This window comes from Cheilinus undulatus, linkage group 19, assembly GCF_018320785.1.
Source record: "Cheilinus undulatus linkage group 19, ASM1832078v1, whole genome shotgun sequence".
In the NCBI taxonomy this organism is placed as follows: Eukaryota; Metazoa; Chordata; class Actinopteri; order Labriformes; family Labridae; genus Cheilinus; species Cheilinus undulatus.
The window spans coordinates 14556135-14580538 of NC_054883.1; the positions used below are offsets into that span (position 1 = coordinate 14556135).

The window sequence follows — 24404 nt, forward strand, 5'->3', positions numbered from 1 at the left end:
GAAAATGTTGTTAGTAGGGTTTTGAATGTGGCTAAAATTGCTTAAGGGCAGAAAAGAAATGGTGAAAAGGGGTTAAAAAGTGGCATAATTGTCTGGAAAACGTGGTGAAAAGCAGTTCAAAGGTGGTGAAAAGAGGATAAAAATAAGCACAAATAAATATTTTTAGCATTAGAACCACACAAATCTTGCCACTTTTCAAAATACTGTAACTGTTAAAAAGGATGCCAGCACCACTGACCCAGCAAACAGTATATTCATATTAACTATAACTGGGGAGGGGCCTTTTTAAATGCAACATTCACTTTTTACTGGTCAGTCTTATGCCTAGTTCTACAGCCACCTTGTGTGTTGTTATATGTGGGTCTTTGTATATAAATATACTGTTCCTATTGTTTGGTCTCTGTTGTCTGGTTTTATGCTTTGTTTTTTAACAAGTAAATAAATAGAATATGTATGCATTACTGTTTAAAGGAATGAGTAAATAATGTTCAATTTTCAGTTTTTCACTTTTACATTTTCCATACTTTTGATCTCTTCCAGATGTTGGAGGTTTCTTTGAATCAGGGACGTTGGTCAAGTACAACTTTATGCCTGAAGCAGTTGCAGGAGCCAGCAGGGTTCCAAAGACCCTGACACACCAGCTTACACCACAGGAGGTGAATCTAACAAAAGAGGAAGTGGCCTTCAGTTTCAGCACTTCTTATGCTCCAGCTATTCTAATGTACATCAGCTCCAAGACTCAGGACTACCTGGCTGTGGTTTTACGGCACGATGGTGAGATCCTTACCAAATTCTTTCTTCCTCAAAGCTATGAGTCTGTTAGGGTCATGCTTATAAGACCTGCTATGAACATTTCAAAATTCTATAATTGCAACTCAGTTTGTTTATTTGTTTGTAAGTCTTTATTGTCCCCGAGGGGCAATTCGGATACAGCATAAAGTTTTAGAAACAGAAATAATTTTATCTTAAAGTGATGTACAGAGGTCGAGGGCTAAATGTGGGGTTGTGTGATTTTAGGTTCACTGCAGGTTCGATATAACCTTGGAGGTCTGAGGGAACCGTTTTCTATAGATGTGGACCAGCGTAACCTGGCTAATGGACAACTTCATAACATCAGCATGTCGCGTGTTAACAGAAGCATCACTGTCCAGGTACAAACTACACTGATAGATATGCACATCTGAGATATTCAGGTTTTAATTTCAAGATCCTTCTGAGCAGCTAAGGAGTGTTTCAGCTCGTTATCGAGCAGGTACACACCTCAGATAACAGCTACACAACCACACAATCCTAGACAGTGTTGGCTTGATGGTTTGCATTAACTCTGAGTGCAGTGCAGTTTCCCACTCTGTGATGAAACTGCTTATTCTCTGTCTCTGTTAATCCATCTCCAGTCGACAGACTAAGTGTAGCAACAGAGACAAAGCATGGAGCTGTGTGTCTTTGTATGATCCTGCTGTGTGGTTGGTATGGGTCTGCACAGATTGTCTAAGTGTAACTGTAGCTATTTGTTTGAGGCAGAGCAATAGAGACGGCGCATGCTTGTGCTTGGCATAGCATTGTAAATAGGTGTGCATCACTGTTTGTGTGTGGGGGTTGTTTGTGCTCTTGAGTTGTGTGCAGATAGTATGGATCGATACAGCCAAGGCTCAGCCAGTAGCTGCCACAGACGGGTGGAGAATTCAGCCCAACCAGTCCAGACTTGGTTCTGGGCTGAAGTCGCTGCTACAGGCTGTAACTCAAATCAAACACCCTCAGAGTTATTTTCTTATGCTTGCTTTCTAAAGTACAACTGTGTTTGCAACTCATGTTGCGTAACTTTGTTGCTGTTGTTGTTCCACTTCTCATTTTAAATTTCATACTTTATGAAATCTTTATAAATGTCATCTTTGAATAATGCAAAGTGCATATTTGTGTTTCTTTGGTGCCTTTGCTATATTTCCAGAGATCACCTCACTCACATATTTACTTTAAGAGAGCTTACTGCTCATGAGTGGCTATAAAGGAGGAACATCACAACAAGAAAAGCTGACTTAATGCAAGACTGCTTGGTTAAACTTATATTAATATTTTTTTTTCTGACGTGTTACATTAGCTACAAGCTACTGAGAGTTAGTGACAGAGCTGGAAAACTGGACTTTGTTGAAACACACCCACAAGGAAATGTGTTTGAATTTGATAAAAAGCACTTCTCTGTGCTCATATTAAACAAGATAATACAGGAAATGTGTCACATGTTGCTGTAAGAATGCCTTTCATGCACTAAAACAGTAAATAAGTCAAAAGGCATAGCTTTGAAGCTCCCCTTATTGTGTTGTAAGCCAATCACCGCAAACATGCTCAGCACGCAGAGATGCTGAGCCATTATGAAGTTAAGTGAGGAAAAAACTTTCTATGCAAATTGGCCTTATTGCATAAGGCATCTACTGACAAGGTTGGCAGCTGCACAGCATAAATGGAGTTAAGATTAGCCTACTCTCTGCTAGAGCTGATGAAGTGAGCTACAGTTTTTGTGGTGCACAAACTTTCCAGAGATCAGAAAACAGTTTAACCTTATTCATAATTCATAATGATAAGTAATGTGTACATAAGGTCATTAAATATTACTCTGCCATAACCAGGAGTTATATCAGTCTGACACTCCCATCTGTTTTTTTTCCATGTGTGGCGCCGTTATGCATGAAAAGGATGTGGTTGTTTCCTGAGGGTTTCTTTTATTCAGAGAGAAAACTTAATCAGGTTGGTGCTTGAGCAGACCTAACAATACTGCTTGTAGTTAAACACACTGTCTGTTGTTGTAAATATTTCACATGGATTGTCAGAGTGGTTGCAGGCAGTAATGGTCAGAAATCCAGTGGGAGGAGGCAGTAGCAACTAGGAGCAGGATTAGGAGTCTTGCCAGAGCTCTAGTCCTGATTATTTTGATCAGTAGTGAGATCACCATTATGAAACAATTGTGAAGGTGATATCAAAGAAAGGCTCCTATGTTAACATGATCTAACTTTGCCTGTTTGGATGTTTTTGATTGAAATAGCTTTTGATTTCAGTAAATATGACTTCCTAATGCTGCAAATTCAACAAATGACCATTTTCACTTTTTTACAGCCAGTAAAATGTGTTTAAACTCTGTTGTGCATAATAATTTGGAACAGTGCATTTTGAGTTTTTTATTTTTGAAAAAGAAAATAGTTTTCATTAGGAGGCTTGTTCAATAAAATTTGAATTATGCTTTCAAATTTAGTGAATGGCAAATTATACTGACTGTCATCTGCAGCAACTGTTTCAGAAGATCAGAGAAAAACATTAATAATTTGGAATGTGGTGTACATGATAATAATAAAGAAAAAAAATTAGAACTAAAATATGAGAACCAGCACTGAAACATTTACCAGATGACAAAATTTGGATGAAACAAGCCTAACACAGCATGCAGTGAAGCCTTGGTAGCAGATAGAGACTTCAAAGAAACTCCTAAACTTTTTGCTTTGACTATAAATTATTGCATATTTCTTAATATTCATAACCTGTTTTTTAAATTGGTGATCAAATGATCAAAATCACAATTATCAGCAGCTCCGCCCTCTTAAAAAATGTCTCTCATCCAATGAGCCAGCACTGATTATATAACTCATTGTCATTAAGCTCCAGTGCTCAGCATAGACCTTGTTGTCACATCTTTCATGAGGAATAGTGGGATTCAATGAGAGTCAGTGATGCTGCTGGGCCCGCCAGTGGATCAAATCCAATTTCCATGGTAAAAGAGCAAACAGAGTGTTTACCTGAGGCTGCAGGGATCTCTTTTTCCTGCTGTCTGTGTTGCAAATCTTGAAACAAGACACTGTGTAAAGACACTGCAGAGAATAGGAAGGTAATTAGGAGTGTAGTAATTATAGTCAGAGAGAAACAAGATGAGAGGTGAAGTGGAGAGGAAAAGGAGCAAGAGTAGGGTTTAAAGTGAGAGATATCATTTCTAGATAGAGGACGTGCACCCATAAAATATCAAAACAAAGATCACTTTGATGAGCTGAGTTATCTAACACCTTCCCTGTCTCCAGGCTCAGATTTACATATTGACAAAAATAAACACATCCAGAGTGTCTCACATAGAGCTGTTTGGTTGTCTAGCAGTCTGAGAGGTCTGGTCAGGTTAGCTCACTATCAGAGAAGAAACATGGAGAGATCAGCATTAGTTCCCATCTCTCCATCAACCTCTCACCCTCCACTAGTATGAAAGAGAAGGATCTCCTAATGCACAGGGACATCTCCATGCCTATGTCTAGTTTCTGTAGCGTCTGCTCTTCCTTCTCTTTCTACCCCATTCCCTTTACTTTCCCGACCCTCCTTTCCCTTCCCTTTACTCTCCTGCCCGTCCCTTTGCTTGTCCTCCCTTCCATTTTCTTTTCTTCCATTTCCTCTCCTTCTCTTCCTTTTCCTTTTTTATCCCCTTCTTCATCCTTCTCTTCCCCTTCCTCTCCTTACCTTCCCCTTTCTTCCCTTCTCCCCACTTCCCTTTCTTTTTCCTCTCCTTCCCATCCCTTCTTCTCCCTTCCCTTCTCCTTACAATTGTTAAACGTTCTCATCTCCTTTCCTCTTCTATCCCCTTTTATCATCTCCTCCCCTCCATCTCCACTAATATTTTCTGTTGTAGAGACAATAATTGTGTACTTCTCTTGTTTTACAAATCATAAGAAGAGAACAAGCATTACATTGCATTTCACATCTCAAACAGGACTATTTTCTTTCTCTCAAATGTCAGTGAAAGTAGAGGCGTCTCTGTCTACAGTAAATTAGGGTGAATATAGACAAAACAGGCTATATTAGATTCTCTTTGAGCACATATTTAGAGGAACAGCTTTCATCTATTGTTAATTTTCTCCTCGTCTACCTCCTCATTATGTAGCTCTACATAAAATACAAGGCACAGCACAGCCTGAAGGAGAAAATTGTGTTGTCTAAAAAGCCCTCTATAAAAAGGCAGCGTCACAGTAATTGCAGTTGTAATTGACAAAGTTTGGTTAAATGAGGTTTGTTCCTGGACCGTCTCCCTTTGTGGACCTCTTTGTGGCGTTTGGAGACTCAGACCGGCGTCCCCGCCTGTGCAGCCAATTTGTTTCTACAGATAAAAGTAAAGAAGCTGAGCCAAATTTAATTGTACCCCATTATCCCACCCTCCAGTCACAGTGGAAAACAAAAGCCACAGAATACTCCTCTGAGACCAACCGTTTGGAAAGAACCAAATTAGGATTGGTTTGTGTTTGTGTGCATAGGGAGAGAAAAAGGAATAAATAGTCGAACATTGGAGGAGGTGTAGAGGGAGGACTCTGTAAACATGAAGCCTGTAAACATGACTTTGCACACAAATAAATCTAAACCCTTTTGTGAGAGTCCAGTTCACCTGCCAGCTAACAGCTGGATGTAACAACTTTTAGCACACCAATTCTGCAAAATTTCAGCAGAACACTAGTGCAGTTGAGTGCATTTGAGTGCACTCAAATGCACTAACAAAAGTGCATTTTAGTCACTTCCTTCCCCTAGCTTTGAAGAATCCTGTAGCTGAGATACAGTCGGCCTTTGAGCCCAAAGATCTCTGCAACACACAGAAACCAGTCTGTGGAACTGAAATGAGTCTTGTCAGCGACTGCAGCCGTCAAGCTAATTAAAAACTTCAGTGAAATAGTGAGTTACAAGTTAATTATATTTCAGGGATATTAAAGTCGTGCATACCTTCCCTCCATCAGCTCTCTCACTTCTCAGCACACATTCATCTCTGTAAACACGCTGCTCATTCTCTCTTTTATGAAGTTCTCTGAGCCCAGAGCAGACATCAGAGATAGTATTGCTACTTAACTCATGATTATTAATCTGTTGTGCTGTTTGCAGGGTCATTATGGAAGATTGCTTTTCAGCTTGTGTTAAACACTTGCCTCAACACAAAGGAGAAGCTCGAACAGTCTCCACTTCTCTTGGATGGCTTTCCTCATGATTTTGTTTTGTGGGAATGTAGTATGCCCATTCATTCTGCAGAGAATTTATGAGGTCAGGCACTGATGTTGGATGAGAAGACCTGGCTTGCAATCTCTCTCCCAGTCCATCCTCAAGATGCCTGATAGAATCAGAGCTCTGTGCAGGCTAGTTAAGTTCTTCCACACCAAACTCATCAAACCATGTCTTTATAGTTCTTCTTTGTGCTCTGGGGCACAGCCATGTTAGAATAGAAAAGGGCCTTTCCCAAACTGTTGCCACAGAGTTAGAAGCATAGCATTATCTAAACTGTCTTGTTATGCTGAAGCATTAAGATTGGCCTTCATGGGGGATAAGGGGCCTAGTTCAAACCCTGAAAAACAGTCCTACACCATTATCCCTCCTCCACCAAACTTCACAGTCAGGCAGGTACTGTTCTCTCCAAATGTTGGGTCACTCACAAAGAGCTGGGCACAAAACCCCAGAAGTGGAGCAGGACAGAGGGAGAAATCATCCTACAACTTAAGCTTTCTCTTGAATTGGAAATGGACTCTGTGGATCGAATTGAGTTGGGTAATTCATTCCAAGAGCAAGGGACAACAGAAGAGAAGAGTCAAGATAATGACTTCTGAGCCTGATGTGCTGGAATTGCCAGGCGCCTTTCATTGGTGTGTAGTGTATGAGAAGGAGTGTAGATCTGGATGAGGGACTCCAGGTAAACAGGAGCAGTTTTGGGTACTGCTGTGTAAGCAATGGTTACAATTTTGAATGTGATGCAAGCCGCAACTGGGAGCCAGTGTAGAGAGATGAAAAGAGGAGTTACATGAGCTCTCTTGGGTTGGTTGAAGACCAGACATGCTGCTGCCTTCTGGATCACCTGCAGAGGTTTAACTGTGCATGCAGGGAGGCCTGCCAGTAATGAGTTGCAGTAGTCAGTGCGTTATATCACAAGAGTCCTGTATGAACTGTGTTGCATGCTCTGTCAGGTAGGGTCTGATCCTCTTGATGTTATAGAGGGCAAATCGGCTGACCAAGCACTGACCCTTGAGGCACCCCTGTTGATAAGCCATGCAGTTTGGACACTTCTCTCCTCCATGATACTCTTAACGCTCTCCCTGTGAGGTAGGACTTAAACCACTAAGAGCTAAGTGAGGCATCACTAGCTGGTGGCAGAAAGCTGAGTCTGTCAGCCTCAGGGGATTGATTACTGATTAAACCTGATTAAACCTAGTCTGTAAAGTATGTGGTGAACATGTCCAGAGTTAGCATAGTAGAGGGTTGTGGGTTTGAAGAAGAAAGGAGTGAGTTAAAAGCAGAGTAGAGTTTGTATCAGTGGCACCAAACCTGCTAACTCTGAATGAAGGGTTTGGTCAGTAGTTCCAACTACAAAGTCTTTGTCCCTCATTCTCTGTTTCAGCTGGATCATTACCCTCCTGTCAGCTACACCCTCCCAGACACCTCAGACACACAGTTCAACCTGGTCAAGACTTTGTTCCTGGGTAAAGTGTTTGGTGAGTATTTCAGCTTGGCTTATTATTAAGTTTGACCAAAAGAAAAAAACATCAAGACAACATGAGACGTTAAATCTAAACAACAACAACAAATAAAATCTTTTTTTCATTATTTAATCAGCTCTCAAGAGTGAAGTTGTATGACTGATTGTGTCACTTTATTCTCCCTTTTCACCTTTGCATCTCTCATGGCAACAGGAAATGTTCTTGCCTTGAAACACCATTGAGAATTACACTTTTCTCTGTCTTTATGGGTGTTATTTTTCATTATTTTTCAAATGTTGTATTAACTATGGAATGTAGCGAATACAACCCAAATCCAAAAAAGTTAGGGTGTTGTGTAAAATGTAGATAAAGACAGAATGCAATGATTTGCAAATCTCATGAACCATTATTTTATTCACCAGATGTTGAATCTGAACATTTTACCATTTAATGAAAATGGCTCATTATGATTATAATGACAGCAGAATATCTCAAAATAGTAGGGACAGGACCATGTTTACCATTGTGTAGCCTCCTCTCTTCTCTTCTCTCTTCTCACAACAGTTACTAAACATTTGACAAGTGAGACAACTAGTTACTGGAGTTTTGGAAGAGGAATGTTGTCTCATTCTTGTTGGTGTAGGATTCTAGCTGCTCAAAAGTCCTGGGTCCTCTGTTGGATTTTTAATTCTATGATGCTCCAAATGAAAGGTCTGGACTGCATGCAGGTCAGTTCAGCACTCAGACTCTTAATGTGAAGCCAGGCTGTTGTGATGGTGATATTTGTCTTGCTAAATTATGCAAGGCCTTCCCTGAAAGAGACTTGTGTTGCTCTATAACCTCTACAGAATTTTCAGCATTGATAGTTCCTTTCTGGATGTGTAAGCTGCCCACGCCTTATGCGCTAATGCAACCCCATACCATCAGAGATGCAGGCTTTAGAGCTGAGCCAGGATAACCAGCTTGATGGTCCCTTTCCTCTTTAGTCCACAGGACACAATTTGTGTGGTTCCAGAAAGAATTTCAAATTTTCATTCATCTGACCACAGAACAGTTTTCCATTTTTTTTTCTCAGTCTCAGGAATAATACATAGTTTTAACTGTCATTTGTGGATGGTACAGCCAACTGTGCTGACAGACAATGAGTTCTGGAAGTGTTCCTGAGCCCATACAGTGCCCAGTACAAAATCATGCCTGTTTTTAATGCAGTGCCCCCAGGAGCCCAACAATCTTGAGCATCCAACATTGACCTTTGGCCTTTTTTACAGAATTTTACAGAGTCTCTGAAAATTTTGATGATATTACTTATTGTAGATTGTTGGTTCCCAACTGGTCAGGCATCAGGAAAGAGAAAAGGACAAAGATACTTAAAAAGCTAATCATTACAGAAGGAGGTGCATACACACACCTCATTTTACTCCATTTTCCCAAAATATTTGTTTGAAATTTGCTAATTTCTTAAGGATTTGCCTTTTATCTTGGGAAAACTTGCTTTGTTTATCCAAAGAAAATGAGATGCAAAAATAGAAATATTAAGACTAAAACTGAAATTTACTCATCACGATAGGAAAAAAAATGGGTGTAAAATTTTACTGTCTACTTTAAGAGTCCATACATATATTTTTTTGACTTTATTTTATCTGACCCACTTTTGGGTCTCAACCCACCAGAAAACCACTGCTGGTGATGGTGGGATATGTAAAGTTCTGATAGACTCTGCTTTTCTTAAATGCTCTTTTTATACCAAGTCATGTTAGTGAACTTTTTGCAAATTATCCAAATTAGTTTCAAAATGCTCCTACAGTTGTTTTTCATTGCTTACTTTTTCAACCGTTGTTGCCCTGTCCCTACTTTTTCAATATGTGTTTCTCCAATCAAATCCAAATGAACTGAGATTTTTCATGAAATGGTAAAATATCTCAGTGTCAACACCTGATGTATTTGTGTTCTATTGGGAATAAGCTATGGGTTTATGAGATTTTCAAATCATTGCATTCTGTTTTGTTTACATTTTACACAGCAGCCTATCTTTTCTGGAATTGGGGTTGTATCTATCGGGATAAAAATGTCCTAATGTAAATTATCATGGCACTTCATTACCTCAGATTGTAGATATTTGAAAGGCCTTCATTGTCTCCTTAAACACCTTAGACTTTAATTACCCCAATTATCAACAGCCAGTTAGCTTAAACTATTTACATTCTGCTAAGTGGGACATGTGGTTTATGCATATTTTTAGTTCGTCTTAATGGTTTCTTCATGGTTTCGTCCTCCACCTCAAGAGCAGAGAAAGTCAGTGATGTTGAGTTAATGACTGACTTCACTCAGCAGCGAGGACTATTGACTGCAGAAACGGGCAGAACCTCTGAGAAGACAACACAGCATGCACACCAACCCCCCATCCATCTTTACAAAACAAACTGTAGAGGGCCTTGAAGGACATGCAGGGCAGTCATTATACCCCACATTCCACCTCATATGTAGCCTTACACATTACACATCAGAAGACATGATAAACAGGAAGACAGAGGAGGGAAACAGACAGATGAGAGGAGTAATGAGATGAGAAAGGCAGAGACAGAGGGAGAAGACAAACAGAACAAAAGCAGGTGTTTGATTCTGCTCGTCTCGTCAGATCTCTTCCTCCTCTGTGTCAGGACCACAGAAACAACAGACAGCACGGCTATCAGACTATTTCTGGAAGACAAGGCCCCTGTGTTTTTCTACTGAATTAACGCTTTCACTCACCGATCTCAGTGATATCTCCAACATCACCTCACAGTCCGCTGATATTTGGGCTGTAGTAAAGAGGCTAGAATAAAGATGGAGAGGTTAATATCACAAAAGTCCACAAAAAACAGCAGACAGATGACTAATCATCTTTACTACAGAGTTAAATCGAGTGGCTCAGATTTAAATCTTAGATGATGGTGTCTGCTCTCATGAAAATTCAGTTTGAAATGAGACACCAGGAACAATGTTTCCTCATCATAAAGATAATTGGGATTAATTATAGTAATCATCAGCCATTTTTTTTTTTTTTTTTAATTTTCAAACTCTAACCAGAGTAAATATTGTATTTTTGGTTGTAAAAAGTTTTAGATCTGATGTTTCTAAAAATGCTTAGCCCCTCAAGTTTTCATCAGGTTCAGAGTGAGGAGATCTCCCGTGTTCTGTGTTATTTGGCTTAAGTCATATTGATCAAGATTTAAGGATGACTCGGCTGCTCCCTGGTACTCAATGTAATAATGAGCTATGGTGGTGACCATTTTACCATATTTAGTAAACGCCTGGGAAGTGAGGAGACCAGTTGCTTGAGTTTTGGAGAGGAATGTTGTCCCATTCTTGCTGATGTAGGATTCTAGCTGTGCAGCAATTCTGGCTCTTCTTTGCTGGATTTTTGTTTTACAATGCAACAGATGTTTTCTATTGGCAGGTCATTGAGCACATGACTCTTCTCCTGTGAAGCCATGCTGTTGTGATAGATGTGGTATGTGGTTTAGCATTGTCTCGCTGAAATAGTCAAGCTCTTCACTGAAAGAGACTTTGCCTGGATGGGAGCATACGTTGCTCTAAAACCTTTATATACTTTTCAGCATTGATAGTTCCTTTCCAGGTGTGCTGCTGCCCACGCCATAGGCACTAATGCAACCCCATAACATCAGACATGCAGGCTTTAGAACTGAAAACAACCTGGATGGTCCCTCTCATCTCTAGGCTGCAGGACACAGTGTGCATGGTTTCCAGAAAGAGTTTCAAATTTTGATTCTCCTGACAACAGCACAGTTTTCCATTTTGCCTTTACTACATAAAATAGTACCATATCAGTTTCAGGCAGGAACACTTTCGTCATACATCTGACCATTTTCTTGCAAAAATGGATATTTAGTTTAACTTAGTGGGCAAGGCTCTGCTCTAAAGATGCTCCCTGGGTTAGTCAGGCATCATGCTTTGACTTTCCAGGAAGTGCATACTGAATACAATAAAATTAGTTCAAAAGCAAATGAATCCATTGCGTTACACACAACAAGCTTTATGCTATAAAGGAGGAAGCTGAGGTGAAGGAGGTTGAGCTTTGACAGCAGCAGCAGCTTGGTTTAGAGAAAGAGCTGTGATTGGCCTTGGGAGCTGGGAGGCGATAATTAGGATCAGCTAGCCGACAGCTGATCATGGCTGGGAGTATGACTACTGTGTCTTGCATGAATTAACGCTAAGCAGGACACTTTTTTAATCAAGTTACCAAGTAGCAAGGCAGAGGGCTAAACCACCGAATAAGGGATGATAAATGTTTTAAGTAGGTGCAGAATGATGCACAATACGTTATATTTCATATTTCAACATTTAAAGAAATGTTCGACACTCTGTTGTCCCCTTACTTCAGCCAAACATGATACATGTCATAGCATCTGAGTCCGTGGAAGCGCTGCTGTGAGCTGAGCATGTGCATTGCTGCATGCTTGTTTTTCTGTATGTCTATCTGTTGCAATATAATGTCCTCCACCACTGCTATTATATAAATAGCTACTTACTCATGATTGATGCTTTTCTGTATCCTGACATTTATGAAGATACCCTGATTCTGATTAAAGAGGTGATGAACTCTGATAAAAGATGAAGCTAAAAACACAAAGTGGTTTCACTTTTATTGATCTCCAGGCTCGTATAATTCAATGTTTATTCTATAATCTCCTTGCTCTCAGTGCACCTTTGATAGAGCTGAACATACTGATTGATGTTTCCTGCAGGTGTGTGTCTGCATGTGTGTGTAAGGATCACATCACACCATCCTCTCTGCTAGCTGTACCTGAGTCCAGATCCATTGAAGTTAAGGTACAGGTCCAGGGTTTTCTTCAGCTGCTGTGTCAGAGTGGGGGGTGGGACTGCACTGCAGAGAGAGAGAGAGAGAGGGATTGATCAAACTGGAGGGAGAGAGGGGTGCCAATGTTAGATCCAAATAGGAGAAAGGATTAAGAAACAAGAGAAGAAGAAAGGAAGCTGGTCTGTTCACCAACTGTAGGTAAACATATACATATACACTTTTGTTTGATCTGCATGTTCTTGCACATGCATGTCCTGAGTAATTCATGTCATTATCATGCCATTTGAATGTGATTAGATTTTCTGCTTAACATGATAAGTGCAGCATTTACTTGATTATGCAAAGGTTTGAAATCAGATGAGTTTGATATCCATAATCCTGCTCCACAGTTCGATACTGCAGGTCTGTTATGTCGGTGTTTCTTGGCTCAGCGTCTGCACAATCTGACTCGTGCTGGAGGCTGTGTCTGTGTTTGTGTACAGTACAGGAGGGTGTGTCTACAGTTGTATTTCCCATGTCTGAGACTATATGCTATTTTATACTTTATAAGATGTTTATGTAGTAAAAGGCTTAAAATTAGCCTAAATGAATTGTTTTGGTTGTATTTTTCATGGTTGATGTATAACTAGATTTAAAGCAGGTATAAGGAGATTAAGAACGTGCACGTTTAACTTTTGATAATTTATTCTAGCTGTAATATATTCCACTTTACAAATATTCTTCCAATAGTTTAGTTAGTCAACTTACTTTTGTAATTGTTCAAGCATGAGCATGCTCAGACTTCACCAGCCCTTGCAAATTTATTTTACATGCAGAATTTGTGGAGTGATGACATAACATCTTAAACCCCCAGGATGCTGGGGTGGAGGCTGGTTGAAAGCAAGAGTGCAGTACTGATTCAGGGCAGACCAGAAATCTTGCAGGTGTTCTGTATTTATGTTGCATGTCAGATGCAAAATCGGCATGCTAAAGTTGACTGAATGAACTAGCTTGCAGGTGTTGCCATTTAGTTTAAAAATTAATTTCTGAATCTTTCATTACTTATTGAAGTCTATTTCATCCACTTAGGGATGCATGATATTATTGATATGATAACGGTATTGGCAGAGATGAAAATTCCTGCCAACATTTACAGCCATTATATTCATACTACATATCGACCCATATCAGATGTGAATGTGTACCATACCATAGTGGTTAAGAGGGAGCTGAGGTGGAAGCAAAGCTTTTGATTTACTGGTCAATCTGTGTTCCAACCCTCACCTACAGTCTAGGTCATGACTGAAAGAATGAGGTTTCTTGTTCAAGGGGTTGGAATGAGTAAGGACCTTGGGCCCCTGCTCCTTCACATCAAAAGGAGTAAGGGGAGGTGGTTCAGGCATCTGATCAGGATGCCTCCTGGTAACCTCCCTGTGGAGGTCTTACAGGCATGTCCAACTGGGAGGAGACCCCAGGGTAGATCCAGAACTCACTCCCATATGGCCTGGAAACGCCTCCAAATCCCTTTGGAACTGTAAAACATTGATGGGTAGATGAACATCTGGGTCAGCTTATTTACCCTGCTGGCACCATGACCCAACCCCGGATAAGGGGAATAAGATGCATAGATTTTTTTTTTTTTTTCATCTGTCAGTGGGATTTACACATTTTGAACATTCTCTGAAAGTGGTGATTTTTGAAGATTGGAGGTTTTAGCTCAACAGCCCAATGTAAACGATGCAGTCTTCCATTCATATTTGCATTCTTTATTTTGTGTCTCAAATGCATCATACTGTTGTTAACCCACACCCTGCACCAGCTTCCATTTGTTACCATGGGAACTGAGTTTGATCTCTCTTCCCTGCCCCTCCCTTTGAGTGCCCTTATTGTCAGCCCATTTCTGTCCCTCTTGTCATTTTTCAGCCAACCACCCAGACACACTTCACAGTTCCAGTTTCTGTCCAGCTTCCCTCCTCTTTTCCCTCACCACCAGAACCTTTTCTTTGGAAATGCAGCCACACCCTTCGTCTTTGCTGCTTATTTAATTTTCTCCGCCCCCTCTCCTTTTTTCTCCTTACCACCCAAAATACACCTGACACATTTATCTTATCCCCCATCCTTTCCTGGTGCTGCTTCACCTTCTGAATTATTCATGTGATGTCACTGGTCACCCTGGTGATGCACCATCGGTGGGTGCAGCCCTCTCTTTAACATGATGACCTCTGTTGATGTTTGTTACTAGCACTGGTTGCACAAGGAGGTCACATGTGGTGCAACATACAAGTGTTTGCAATCATTTCTGCTCTCTGTGGTCAGCTGGATTAGCATCTGTTGTTTCCTAATCATGATGAGTGTGGACAGAGAGCTGCTGCAGTGCTGATCACTCTGGATAGGCATTTTAGAAACCCAGAGGGAAAACTAGGAAGAGGATTACAAGCTTGAAGACAAGTGTGTAGGGACTGGTACTGACAAGCTGATGTTAACTTGCTGATTATCATATATTCCTAATTATTATGTCACACAAAGTGGATGTAAAATATACATACCACAGAAGACTAGAATATACCCAGGAGAGGAAAAGTGCAACTGAGTAGAAATATTACCATGCCTTACTTTGCAGTCTTGTCTATTATTTATTTCATTATCTTTCAAGTAAAAAGAGCCTGAGCATTGACCTCAGTTGGCAAAGATTCTGTTGTATGTTTAGGTTTTATTTTTGTTGGAGGAATGGCTAACTTGAGGACTTTAACATGCTCAAAAACTAACCAAACTTTACAGAAAATTGTCTCCTTGTGGAAATTTTGGTGGAATCCTGAAAGTCCATCAAGCAGGGGTCCCACATGTGAGATAGGGGACTGGGTAAGAGCTACATCCATGAAATTCAGTACACATATGTATCATGATGAGACAACAAAAAGTCTCTGGAACCATCCTTGAAAATGTAAAGAAAGCACACTACAAACAGCTAAGTGCCAAATTTTAGCATTTTTGGGTGATTCACAAGTTTCACATTTTAACAAATTAGTCCAAGGGATTTCAACTAATTGACTTCAGATTTTTTTTTCTTATACTAGACAACCTGGAGATATAAAGGTGTGCAAACTGAGTTTTCACCAAAGGATGGGGCCGTGACTGGGGCTCAAACTTAAACTAATTTTTGGATATTTTTTTGCAGTAAGAGTACACCAATAATACCATTGAACTTTTTAATGCTTATGTCAATTATCACCAAACTGCACAGGGATAACCACACATTGATCCTGAATATATGCATACATCAATATCATTACTTTGTCACAGCGTCCCCCTCTGGCAATTGAACATCCACCTCTTTTCAGAAAAAAATCCCTTAAGATATTCAGCCCCCTCACACCATTCAGCCTCGGATTATGATTTTTGCATTTTGCAATACATATGGGGCGTCAAAAGATCTACAAAAAAGCCTCTTGGAGCCATGCCCAAATCCCAACAAGAAGTTGACCAACTTCATTTTAGTTTCGAAATAAGGCATTTTTGTTGGTGCCAAATTACTTTAACCTATGACTTTAGGAAACAACATTCTTCAATTTTCTGCTCTTTAAAGACAGCGGTATCACACTGAACACACCCATATGCAAACATCTCATCATTGCGCCCCTAATGGCAACAGGAAGTGACACAAATGGGTCATATCTTCATTCCTCACTGTGCTTAACCTATAGAGCTCTGATTTTGAAAGAAAGGCCTCAACAACTGGCCACAAGTTATGTTGAACAAGTGGGACCTGAAAAGTACAAAATCTAAGCCCTTTCTTTGAACAGGAAGCCATTTTCACCAGAAAATGATGTCTGCGTATGAGAGCAATAGACCTAGGTCACTGCAAAGACAAAGAATATATAACCTATATTTTTCAACAAAAAGTTCTGGAGGTCTTGGAGAGTTTCCTTTAAAATTTTGAGGGTTCCAACACACAAATCATCCCCTCAAATTCTTCAAAATTTTCAAGACACGGCCAAAACTTTACATTGACATTTTTAAACATATTTCAAAAATCCTTTAAAAAAGATACAATTTCTCAAATGATTCAGTGAAACACTCCTAAAGATCCTAAAGATTTAAATAAATAAATAGTGGTAAAAAATTCAGTAAAAAAAATCATGAAAATCTTTAAGCATGTTTCCCATAATTTAAAAGCAAATTCCAACCAAAAAACTAAATTCAAATTTTCTAAAAATCACAGATAAATTTACCCAAAATTGATGGTAACTTTGCAAACAAACTCCCTCAAACAACCAAAGAATAATCCCAAAAATTGTTTGAAAATTTAGGAAAACCATTAATGGATATTCAACCAAAATTTCCATTTGCATTCCCCCAAACAGTTTCCTAAATTACCATGAAAGTACCTAAACATTTAATAAACATTTCTAAAAAGTTTAAAGTAAATTCCCCTAACATTCCAAGCAAAATATGTAGATTTTTATGGAAATTCTAGACAATTTTTTTATTCTAACAGCAGAATTTATTGCTGTTATTGGAAAGCCAACATGTCATGTTCTCATATGAACATGCAGGGTCCCAGGAGGATCATTTGAACAGAAGTGAAGCATCAGTGTTTGCATTTCAGCCTTACTTGTTTTTGAGAGTGTGATACAGAAATACAAGTGAAAAGGCACAATTTTATTCAAAGTGCAGAGGTAATAAGAGCCTTGTTAACTTTCTCTGTTAAGGTTGCTGTCACAGGAAGATGGTCACTGTGAAATGGTAGCACTCAGATAAAGAGACTCTTTAATGGAAAGAAAGGAAACAAAGGAGAGAGACCAGAGCAGGTGTGACCAACCTGTGTTATTGCACAGTTCCTGCCTAGTTTCAGGACAAGATCAATTTCCTCTGCAAATGTTTGAGATATGAAGGATGCATTCTAGAAGTCTTACTAAACAATGCTGAACCTAGTACATCAAAGCAATCCAGTAATCCTGGCCTCTCTCTGTACAGAAACCGGACACATAGACCCAGTCCTCATCGAGCAATACAACTCCCCGGGCTTCATTGGATGTCTGTCAAGGGTGCAGTTCAATGGAGTTGCCCCCCTCAAGTCTGCACTAAGAACTCCCAAACAGGCTCAGGTCACGTCCACATCCACAGCTGGTGAGCCGGACAGACCACCTGCAGCTACCTCAGCGGTGTCATACCAGGGTAAACTAGTTGAGTCCAACTGTGGGGCGTCCCCTCTAACCATTCCACCCATGTCTGCTGCAACAGATCCCTGGCATATGGACAACACAGGTATGGCAAATGACCTTAAAATGATGCTTTAATTTGACAACATTTAGCCCACAAAAACTGCATTTGATCCCTTGTTTCATACTTTAACACTGCCTCCACCCTTGCATAAACAACAGACACCCCATGCTCATGCACCCTTGGGTCTCTTGTTGAATCCACCCCAGTGTGTTGTATTTCAGAGCCGTTTTCCTCCTGCCTTGTCTAAACAGCATCTTTGGGAATGTTGAGTGATTAGAGATCAATAAAGTGCATTGATCACATAAAATGGATTATCATCACTTTACCCAAGCACATAAACGTTCCCAAGACCACTGTGGCCTCCATAATTCTCAAATTGAAGAAGTTTGGCACAACCAGGACTCTTCAAAGCGCTGGCCAACCAGACAAGCTGAGCAAATTGGGGAGAAGGGCCTTAGTAAGAGAGGAGACTGGAACCTGATGGTCCCTCTGACTGAGCTCCAGAGATCCTGTGTGGGGATGGGACAAAGTTCCAGAGGAAAGCCATCACTGCAGCCCTCCACCCATCTGAACTTATGACAGAGTGGCTAGACGGAGGCTGCTTGGCCCCTTCGTGGAATTTTTTTGCAATTCCAAGTGGACTTTCATGGGTTTTACACTGAGGAGAGGCTTCTGTCTAGACATCCAGCCAGGCAATACCTCAGAATTCCTCGGAGTGGCTGAGAAATGTTGCTTGGGAGACGGCTGTCTGGGGAACTTGCTTAGCCTGCAGACACTGAGACCCAGTCAAGCAGAAGAACTGGATGGATTGATGGATGAATAGACATACAAGCTACTGACAGACTCTAATGGGTCAGATTACCCTCTATTCCCTCAGAAGCACCTCCTTTCTCCCTGCTCAGCCTCCTGTGCTCCCTCTTACTCATGCTTTCACTCCCCTGGAGAGCTATGAAGTCAGCAGCAGAAAAAGCTGACAGCTCACTCCAGAGTTCAGGCGTTTGTAGAGGAGGCTTGGCGTAGATACCTGTAGTTCTCCACTGTAGTTTGCAGCTCAATGCTTTAAGACATGCTTGTGCATCTTTATAAATGGAATCACAAACAGAAAGCAGTGGAGCTGGAGCTAACACTAGCCGTACAAACAGAATGGTGTAAAGACAATTTTTAATCAGCGAAACTCATGAATAACATTATTTTTCATAACCAAGTGTTCTGTATTGTGGACGTTAATTTATGGGTTTTTCTCCTGACCTTGGAATGTACTTTATCAGTGTTTTACATTCAGAGATTTGTGCAGTGTAGCAAATGTAAATGATGTTAGTTTATGAGTACATGAATGAATTTTCTTTATTTTTTTTTGGTGATCCTTTTACAGACGCAGAGTTCCCTTTCAACGAGGAGAAAGTGATTCCTGCTGGAGTCAACAGAGACTCAGCCATCATTGGAGGTAAAAATAAAATAAAATAGAATAATAAAATAAAATAATGGTAATAGCTGGTTGTATGTAACATGCCAAAAGAAAATCAAACAAATCACAAATGAATCAGTGCAGAGCACTGAAAGTTTGTTCTAAGGATATTGCAGTTAGGCTAGAATTTGAAATTGGTAAAAATTTCTGCCCCAGAATTTATTTTTGCAACACCATCATTACCGATTTAAATGCAGCTGTGTTGCAGTACACACCAAAGTCATTAGCATCTTTTGCTCTAGCATTATGAGCAGCTTAGTAGCTAACAGTACATCACCTAGTTGTGTTGTTGTAACTCAGCACATTAAACGTACAGCATGAGCTTTTTCCTCTCCAAGTCTGACGGCTGTAATAACCGCAACAAACAGCGAGTGTGTCCGCTTTTCAGATCATCTCAGTTGGCCCATGTGGGGCTTTAACAAAGCTGCATGCTGCATTGGTTTGAAGTCTGAAGTGTGAAACACTCTAAAACAAATTTACAAAGTCGGATGCAAAATTACAAAGTCTGAAACACTCTAGCAGAACTAAAAACAAATTTCTAAAGTTGCATAAAAATTAAGAAGCCTGAAACACAAAAAAAATTGAAACAAATGTGTAACGTTAGATACAAAATTACAAAGTCTAAAACACCTGTACATCTTGAAACAGTTTTAACAAACATGAAATAAATGTAAAAAGTCTGATACAAAATAACAAAGTCTGAGACACTTTTATAAATCCTGAAACAAATTTACAAAGTTGGAAACAGAATTACAAAGCCTGAAACCCAAAAAAAAACTTGAAACAAATTAGAAAGACCAAAAAACTTTACCAACACTTGAAAAAAAATCACAAAGTCCAATACAATGTACAAAGTTTAATCACTTTCAGTACTTGAAACTTGGGTGACTTCCAGCCTGTGTTTTGTAAATCTGTTTAGTAAAATCTACATTTAAAATTTTATATATAGTTTCTTAAATTTGATTTTTGTTTCATGAAATATGAAAGTTTTTGTTAACAGTTTTTCGGACTATGTAATTTTGTATCAGACTTAGTTCATGTGTTTCAAGTTTTGTAAAAGCATGTGTTTTATCAGTTGTAAAGCTGCTTAGCTTTATGAAATGTAAAAAGTAAAACTGCATTTATGTTTTCAGTTATGTAAAAGTGTTTCAGACTTTTTTGAACTTTTGAAAATTTTCACTTAATCCGTTTTTGAGCAAATGTTAAATCTTCACACTCCAAGGCTGTTTTCTGGTGGAAGCGAAGTAGCAGTGACTGAAATACTTCATGTAATTTTCTTTTTAACATCTGCTGTCTGTGTCCTCTGCAGGTATCATCGCTGTGGTCATCTTTACCATCTTATGCACGTTGGCGTTCCTGATCCGCTACATGTTCCGTCATAAAGGCTCCTACCACACCCACGAATCCAAGAGCAGCAGGGAGTCTGCAGGAGAGTCGGCGGACACAGCCATCATCGACACGGACAACCCAGAAACCATCGACGAATCAAAGAAGGAGTGGTTCATCTAGCAGCCAATGAGAGGACTCTGAGAGAGGAAGTCATTCATCAGGGGACCTGTTGGAGTAATTCAGGGCTGCAGTAACCTTACGGGGGGACAGAACTGTCTCCATGGAGTGATGGACAAACTGTGTGTGCAAGTTTGTCCAAAGCAGAGCGACAGCTGTATTTTAAGCTTTTTGTCTGTAACCTGACAGAGCACAGGCTTAAGATGGATAACTTTGCAGTAATTTGCAGTGATGATGCACGGACCACTGCAGGGAAATGGAAAAGATTGCATACAGTGATCAAGTGTGCGATGGACACACTGTGTGCTGTACACTAATCAGCCCTGAAATTATTAGAGTGGCCATGTTATTGAAGAGGAGTAGTGTGGATATTCTCGGCATTATCAAAGGAGACAGGAGCTATACATACAGCTGTGATGTTTCTAGTGGTGGACAAAACCACAGCTCATTACTTGAGTCAAAGTACTCCTGGTCAAATATTACTGATACAGGTGAAAGCTGTGTTAAGTATTCAAATAAACTTTGTCACTATTATTTAGAAAATATTTCAGTTATTAAACACTACAGCTCGAAAATAACAAAGCAAACATTCAATACCATGTTTTATTTAAACTCCACTGTAGTAGCCGTACGGCCTCTTGAACTATGCAATTGTGCAGCATATTTTTATTCTGGATGCTGCTAAACTTTCTTTTGATTTGATCACTTCTCTGCTGTTGTATTTGCACCCAAAACACTGAAACTTTTCCAAAGAAAAGGCTCTCTGTGACAACTTATCTGTTCATACTTTTAGCTTATAGTTGCTGTAAACTTATTTGATCATGCTCTCTGTGCAAACTTAAAGGAGCATACATTTGAAACAAAGCTCTTTTTTTCAGAAACTTCAAACTAAGGCATAAGATATGGCCTTTAATACTCAGCTGGAGAATCCTCATCTCTCTCTGCTGCAGCCATCCTCCCCATTACTAAATGAACGGCCTGAGCTGAGGTCTGTGTTTGCTAAACAATGGAGATGTGCAATATGGCAATCAACATAAACCACAGACTGAACGACTCGGTTTAGAAGGAGTTTTAACAAAGATAGAAAGTCCAGCTGACTTTAGAGCCAAAGTATAGCGTAGTGAACACACTCACTGAAATCCACTGCAGTCAAAAGTAGAGGAATAACAGGTCGTCCCCTTATTCCATCACCGTCCACCACTGGCTGCTTCACAGTACTATGTGTTTCACTATCTCCTGAGGTAGTGTTGTATGGGGCTAAAGCCAATCCAAAAGCTTTGTTACTTCGAAAAGACAATGTAATTTATAAATATAATTTGACACTGAAAATTTAAGGTTTGATTTTGAATCTTCACAAATTAAAAACACTGATTGGAACTAAAAAAATCAGTCTATGTGATTTTTATAAAACAATTTAAATATACATTTGATTCAGCTTTGTAACTGTTCTGATACATTCATTTATTTACATTTTTACTCTTAAATAAATGTTCACATTTGAGGTGTTATTTCCCCAATTATGTTGCCTTCAGGAAACGTGGGTACTTTGATAGATAGCTCAACACTTTCTATACACTATATTCACCTGATGAGCTGTAAATTAATGATGCTGAGGACAAAGTTACCTTTTACAAGCTGTTTAAGACAACTCTCAGCAATTATTAATATATAAAATCGGTCAAATATGCCGGATTGTTAAGTTTAACCCTCACACTTAAAGAAAGAATGTTTCCCATTTCCACATTAGACTGTGAACGCAGCACGGTATCATGGACAACCTGCAGGCGCGAAGGTAAGAAATGAAAAAAATTGAATTACAATGATTATAAAAATATGTATACAAACCAATCAGGAAAAAAAATACAAATGCTGAAATTATGAAAACAAAAAACAAAAAACAAAACAGTCCTGTACAATATGGTCCACTGTCCCCTATGTGTAGAATTAATTTTATATTGAATTCAAATGATTACATTTCCTGTTTTACTCTGCCTATTAACATCAAACAAAAAAAAACAAAAAAAAAGCTTTAAAAAACCACATTTTCCACATTAAGTGATTGCAGTGCAATGTGGCTTTGTTTTCATGCTATCATGTGACAAAAATAACAGAGGATGAAATCATGCTGGCATGACTGTGGACCCTTAGGGGTTGAAGGACTCCAACATTAACAGCAGCTAATACCATACAGCTAGTTAATGCTAACCTCATGCTTACTGTACTGACACATAAAAAAGTCTTTCTGAATGTCCCCACATTTCAACAGTTACACAGCATAATGATATTTAGGATAATTCCCACTGTACCTCTCCTAGAAAAAGCTTTCCTGAACTGTGTGTCTGCAGGTTGCCCTAGTGAGGAGGACGCCATGTTAGTCCATGAAACTGCTGCATTCACAGTCTAATGTGGAAATGGGAAACATTGTTTCTTTAAGTATGATGGTTAAACTTAACAATCCGGCATATTTGACTGATTTTATCACATTAATAGTTGCTGAGAGTTGTCTTAAACAGCTTTTAAAAGGTAACTTTTTCCTCATCATCATTAATTTACAGCTCATCAGGTGAAAACAGTGTAAAGAAAGTGTTCAAATCTATCACCTTAGTTGGAAAATATATTTAAGAGTAAAAAATTTAAATACATGATTTTATCTGAATCAGCTGAATCACAAGTGTACGTAAATTACAAAAAAAAAAAAAAAAAGACACTGGTTTATTTTATTTTCAGTTCAGTTCTTCTTTTTTAAATCAAGATCAAACTTAAACTTCAGTTTCAAAATGTGTTTTCTAAATTACCAAAGCCTTCCGCCTGAGTTGAGCTCCAGATCGTGCTATCATGAGTCTCTGAGCTCACTGTAGTAGTTGCAATGCACAGCAGTGAGAAGAAACCTGCAAGTGTTCTTGTTTTTGTAGACAATAACCTTGTCTACAAAAAGTTGTTTCATGAAATTAAACTGGATTTTTTTGTTTGTTTGTTTTAAAAGATAATTATTGATGATACAGTTGTTCATATTGTTAAAAATGCACACAGACTGATGTAATACTCTTGTGCCAAATGTCATAAAAGTGGTTTGATACGATACGATATGATACACTGAGTTGCTTTTTTTAATTCAGCAAAAATGTTATCTACATATTCTTTCATTAAATAGATGGATGGAATGATGTAGCATTCTAGTTTGTTAACATATGAGTTGTAAACAATGACATCACTTTTCCATTTGATCACCACGAAGGAGCATCCAACTGCAGGACTGAAAGCTGTTACCAGTGTTTACTAAAACACATCTGGCTTGTGTGAGCTCTTTACCGAGTTCAAAAGGCTTTCAGACGACTTCATTAGTAACCTCCTCCTCAAAGCTGATACCAATTAATAACAGCCCCTGCTGCAGAGTAGACCGAAATGTGTGTTGCACCCTCCAGTGACAACAATGGAAATGTTTGCTGCCTGTAATTGCATTTTCAGCGCCGCAGCTGAAAGGCCTGAGAGCTGTAAGTAGAGCGAATTTACACAACAAATTACCCAGGAGAGAGGATGGGCAGGAGAGGAGGCTCACAGAAGCTACACACTGCAGCGGACAGGTAGAGAGGGGAATTATGGGTGAGAGGGGCATTTTTGAAAGGCAGCAAGTACTGTTGTTACTCTGTTTCTGCCTGTCAGTGTTTTTATATGAACAAAGCCTCTCAATAGTCAAGTAACAAGTGCTGTATGAAGTAGAAGGCCAAAAACCTTTCCAAAAGTCTGTACTATATCAGTGTATGATCATCACAAACAATGACGGTAGCCTAAGATGATAGTCTGCTGGAAAAATCATTCAATCACAGTTTTTAACATTTTTAACATTCCACAGTTGTGGTGGATTGTTACCTCCAGATGAGGCTGTCTTTGGCCCAAGTGAAGGAGTTCAGGTATCTCAGGGTCTTGTTCACAAGTGAGGGTAAAATGGACCATGATA

At 39.4% G+C, this 24404-nt stretch overlaps 1 protein-coding gene across 1 annotated transcript in view; it reads left to right on the forward strand.

The window, feature by feature from the left end:
- The window catches only part of LOC121527357 (contactin-associated protein-like 2), a 282121-nt gene extending 261669 nt beyond the window's left edge, over positions 1 to 20452 (forward strand). Inside the window, exons 21-26 of the mRNA XM_041814293.1 lie at positions 541 to 774; positions 1018 to 1151; positions 7379 to 7472; positions 17230 to 17520; positions 18851 to 18922; positions 20253 to 20452. Of these exons, the coding sequence (XP_041670227.1) occupies positions 541 to 774; positions 1018 to 1151; positions 7379 to 7472; positions 17230 to 17520; positions 18851 to 18922; positions 20253 to 20452 (1025 nt within the window). The remainder of the gene's footprint in view (positions 1 to 540; positions 775 to 1017; positions 1152 to 7378; positions 7473 to 17229; positions 17521 to 18850; positions 18923 to 20252) is intronic.
- The last annotated feature ends 3952 nt before the right edge of the window (positions 20453 to 24404 follow it).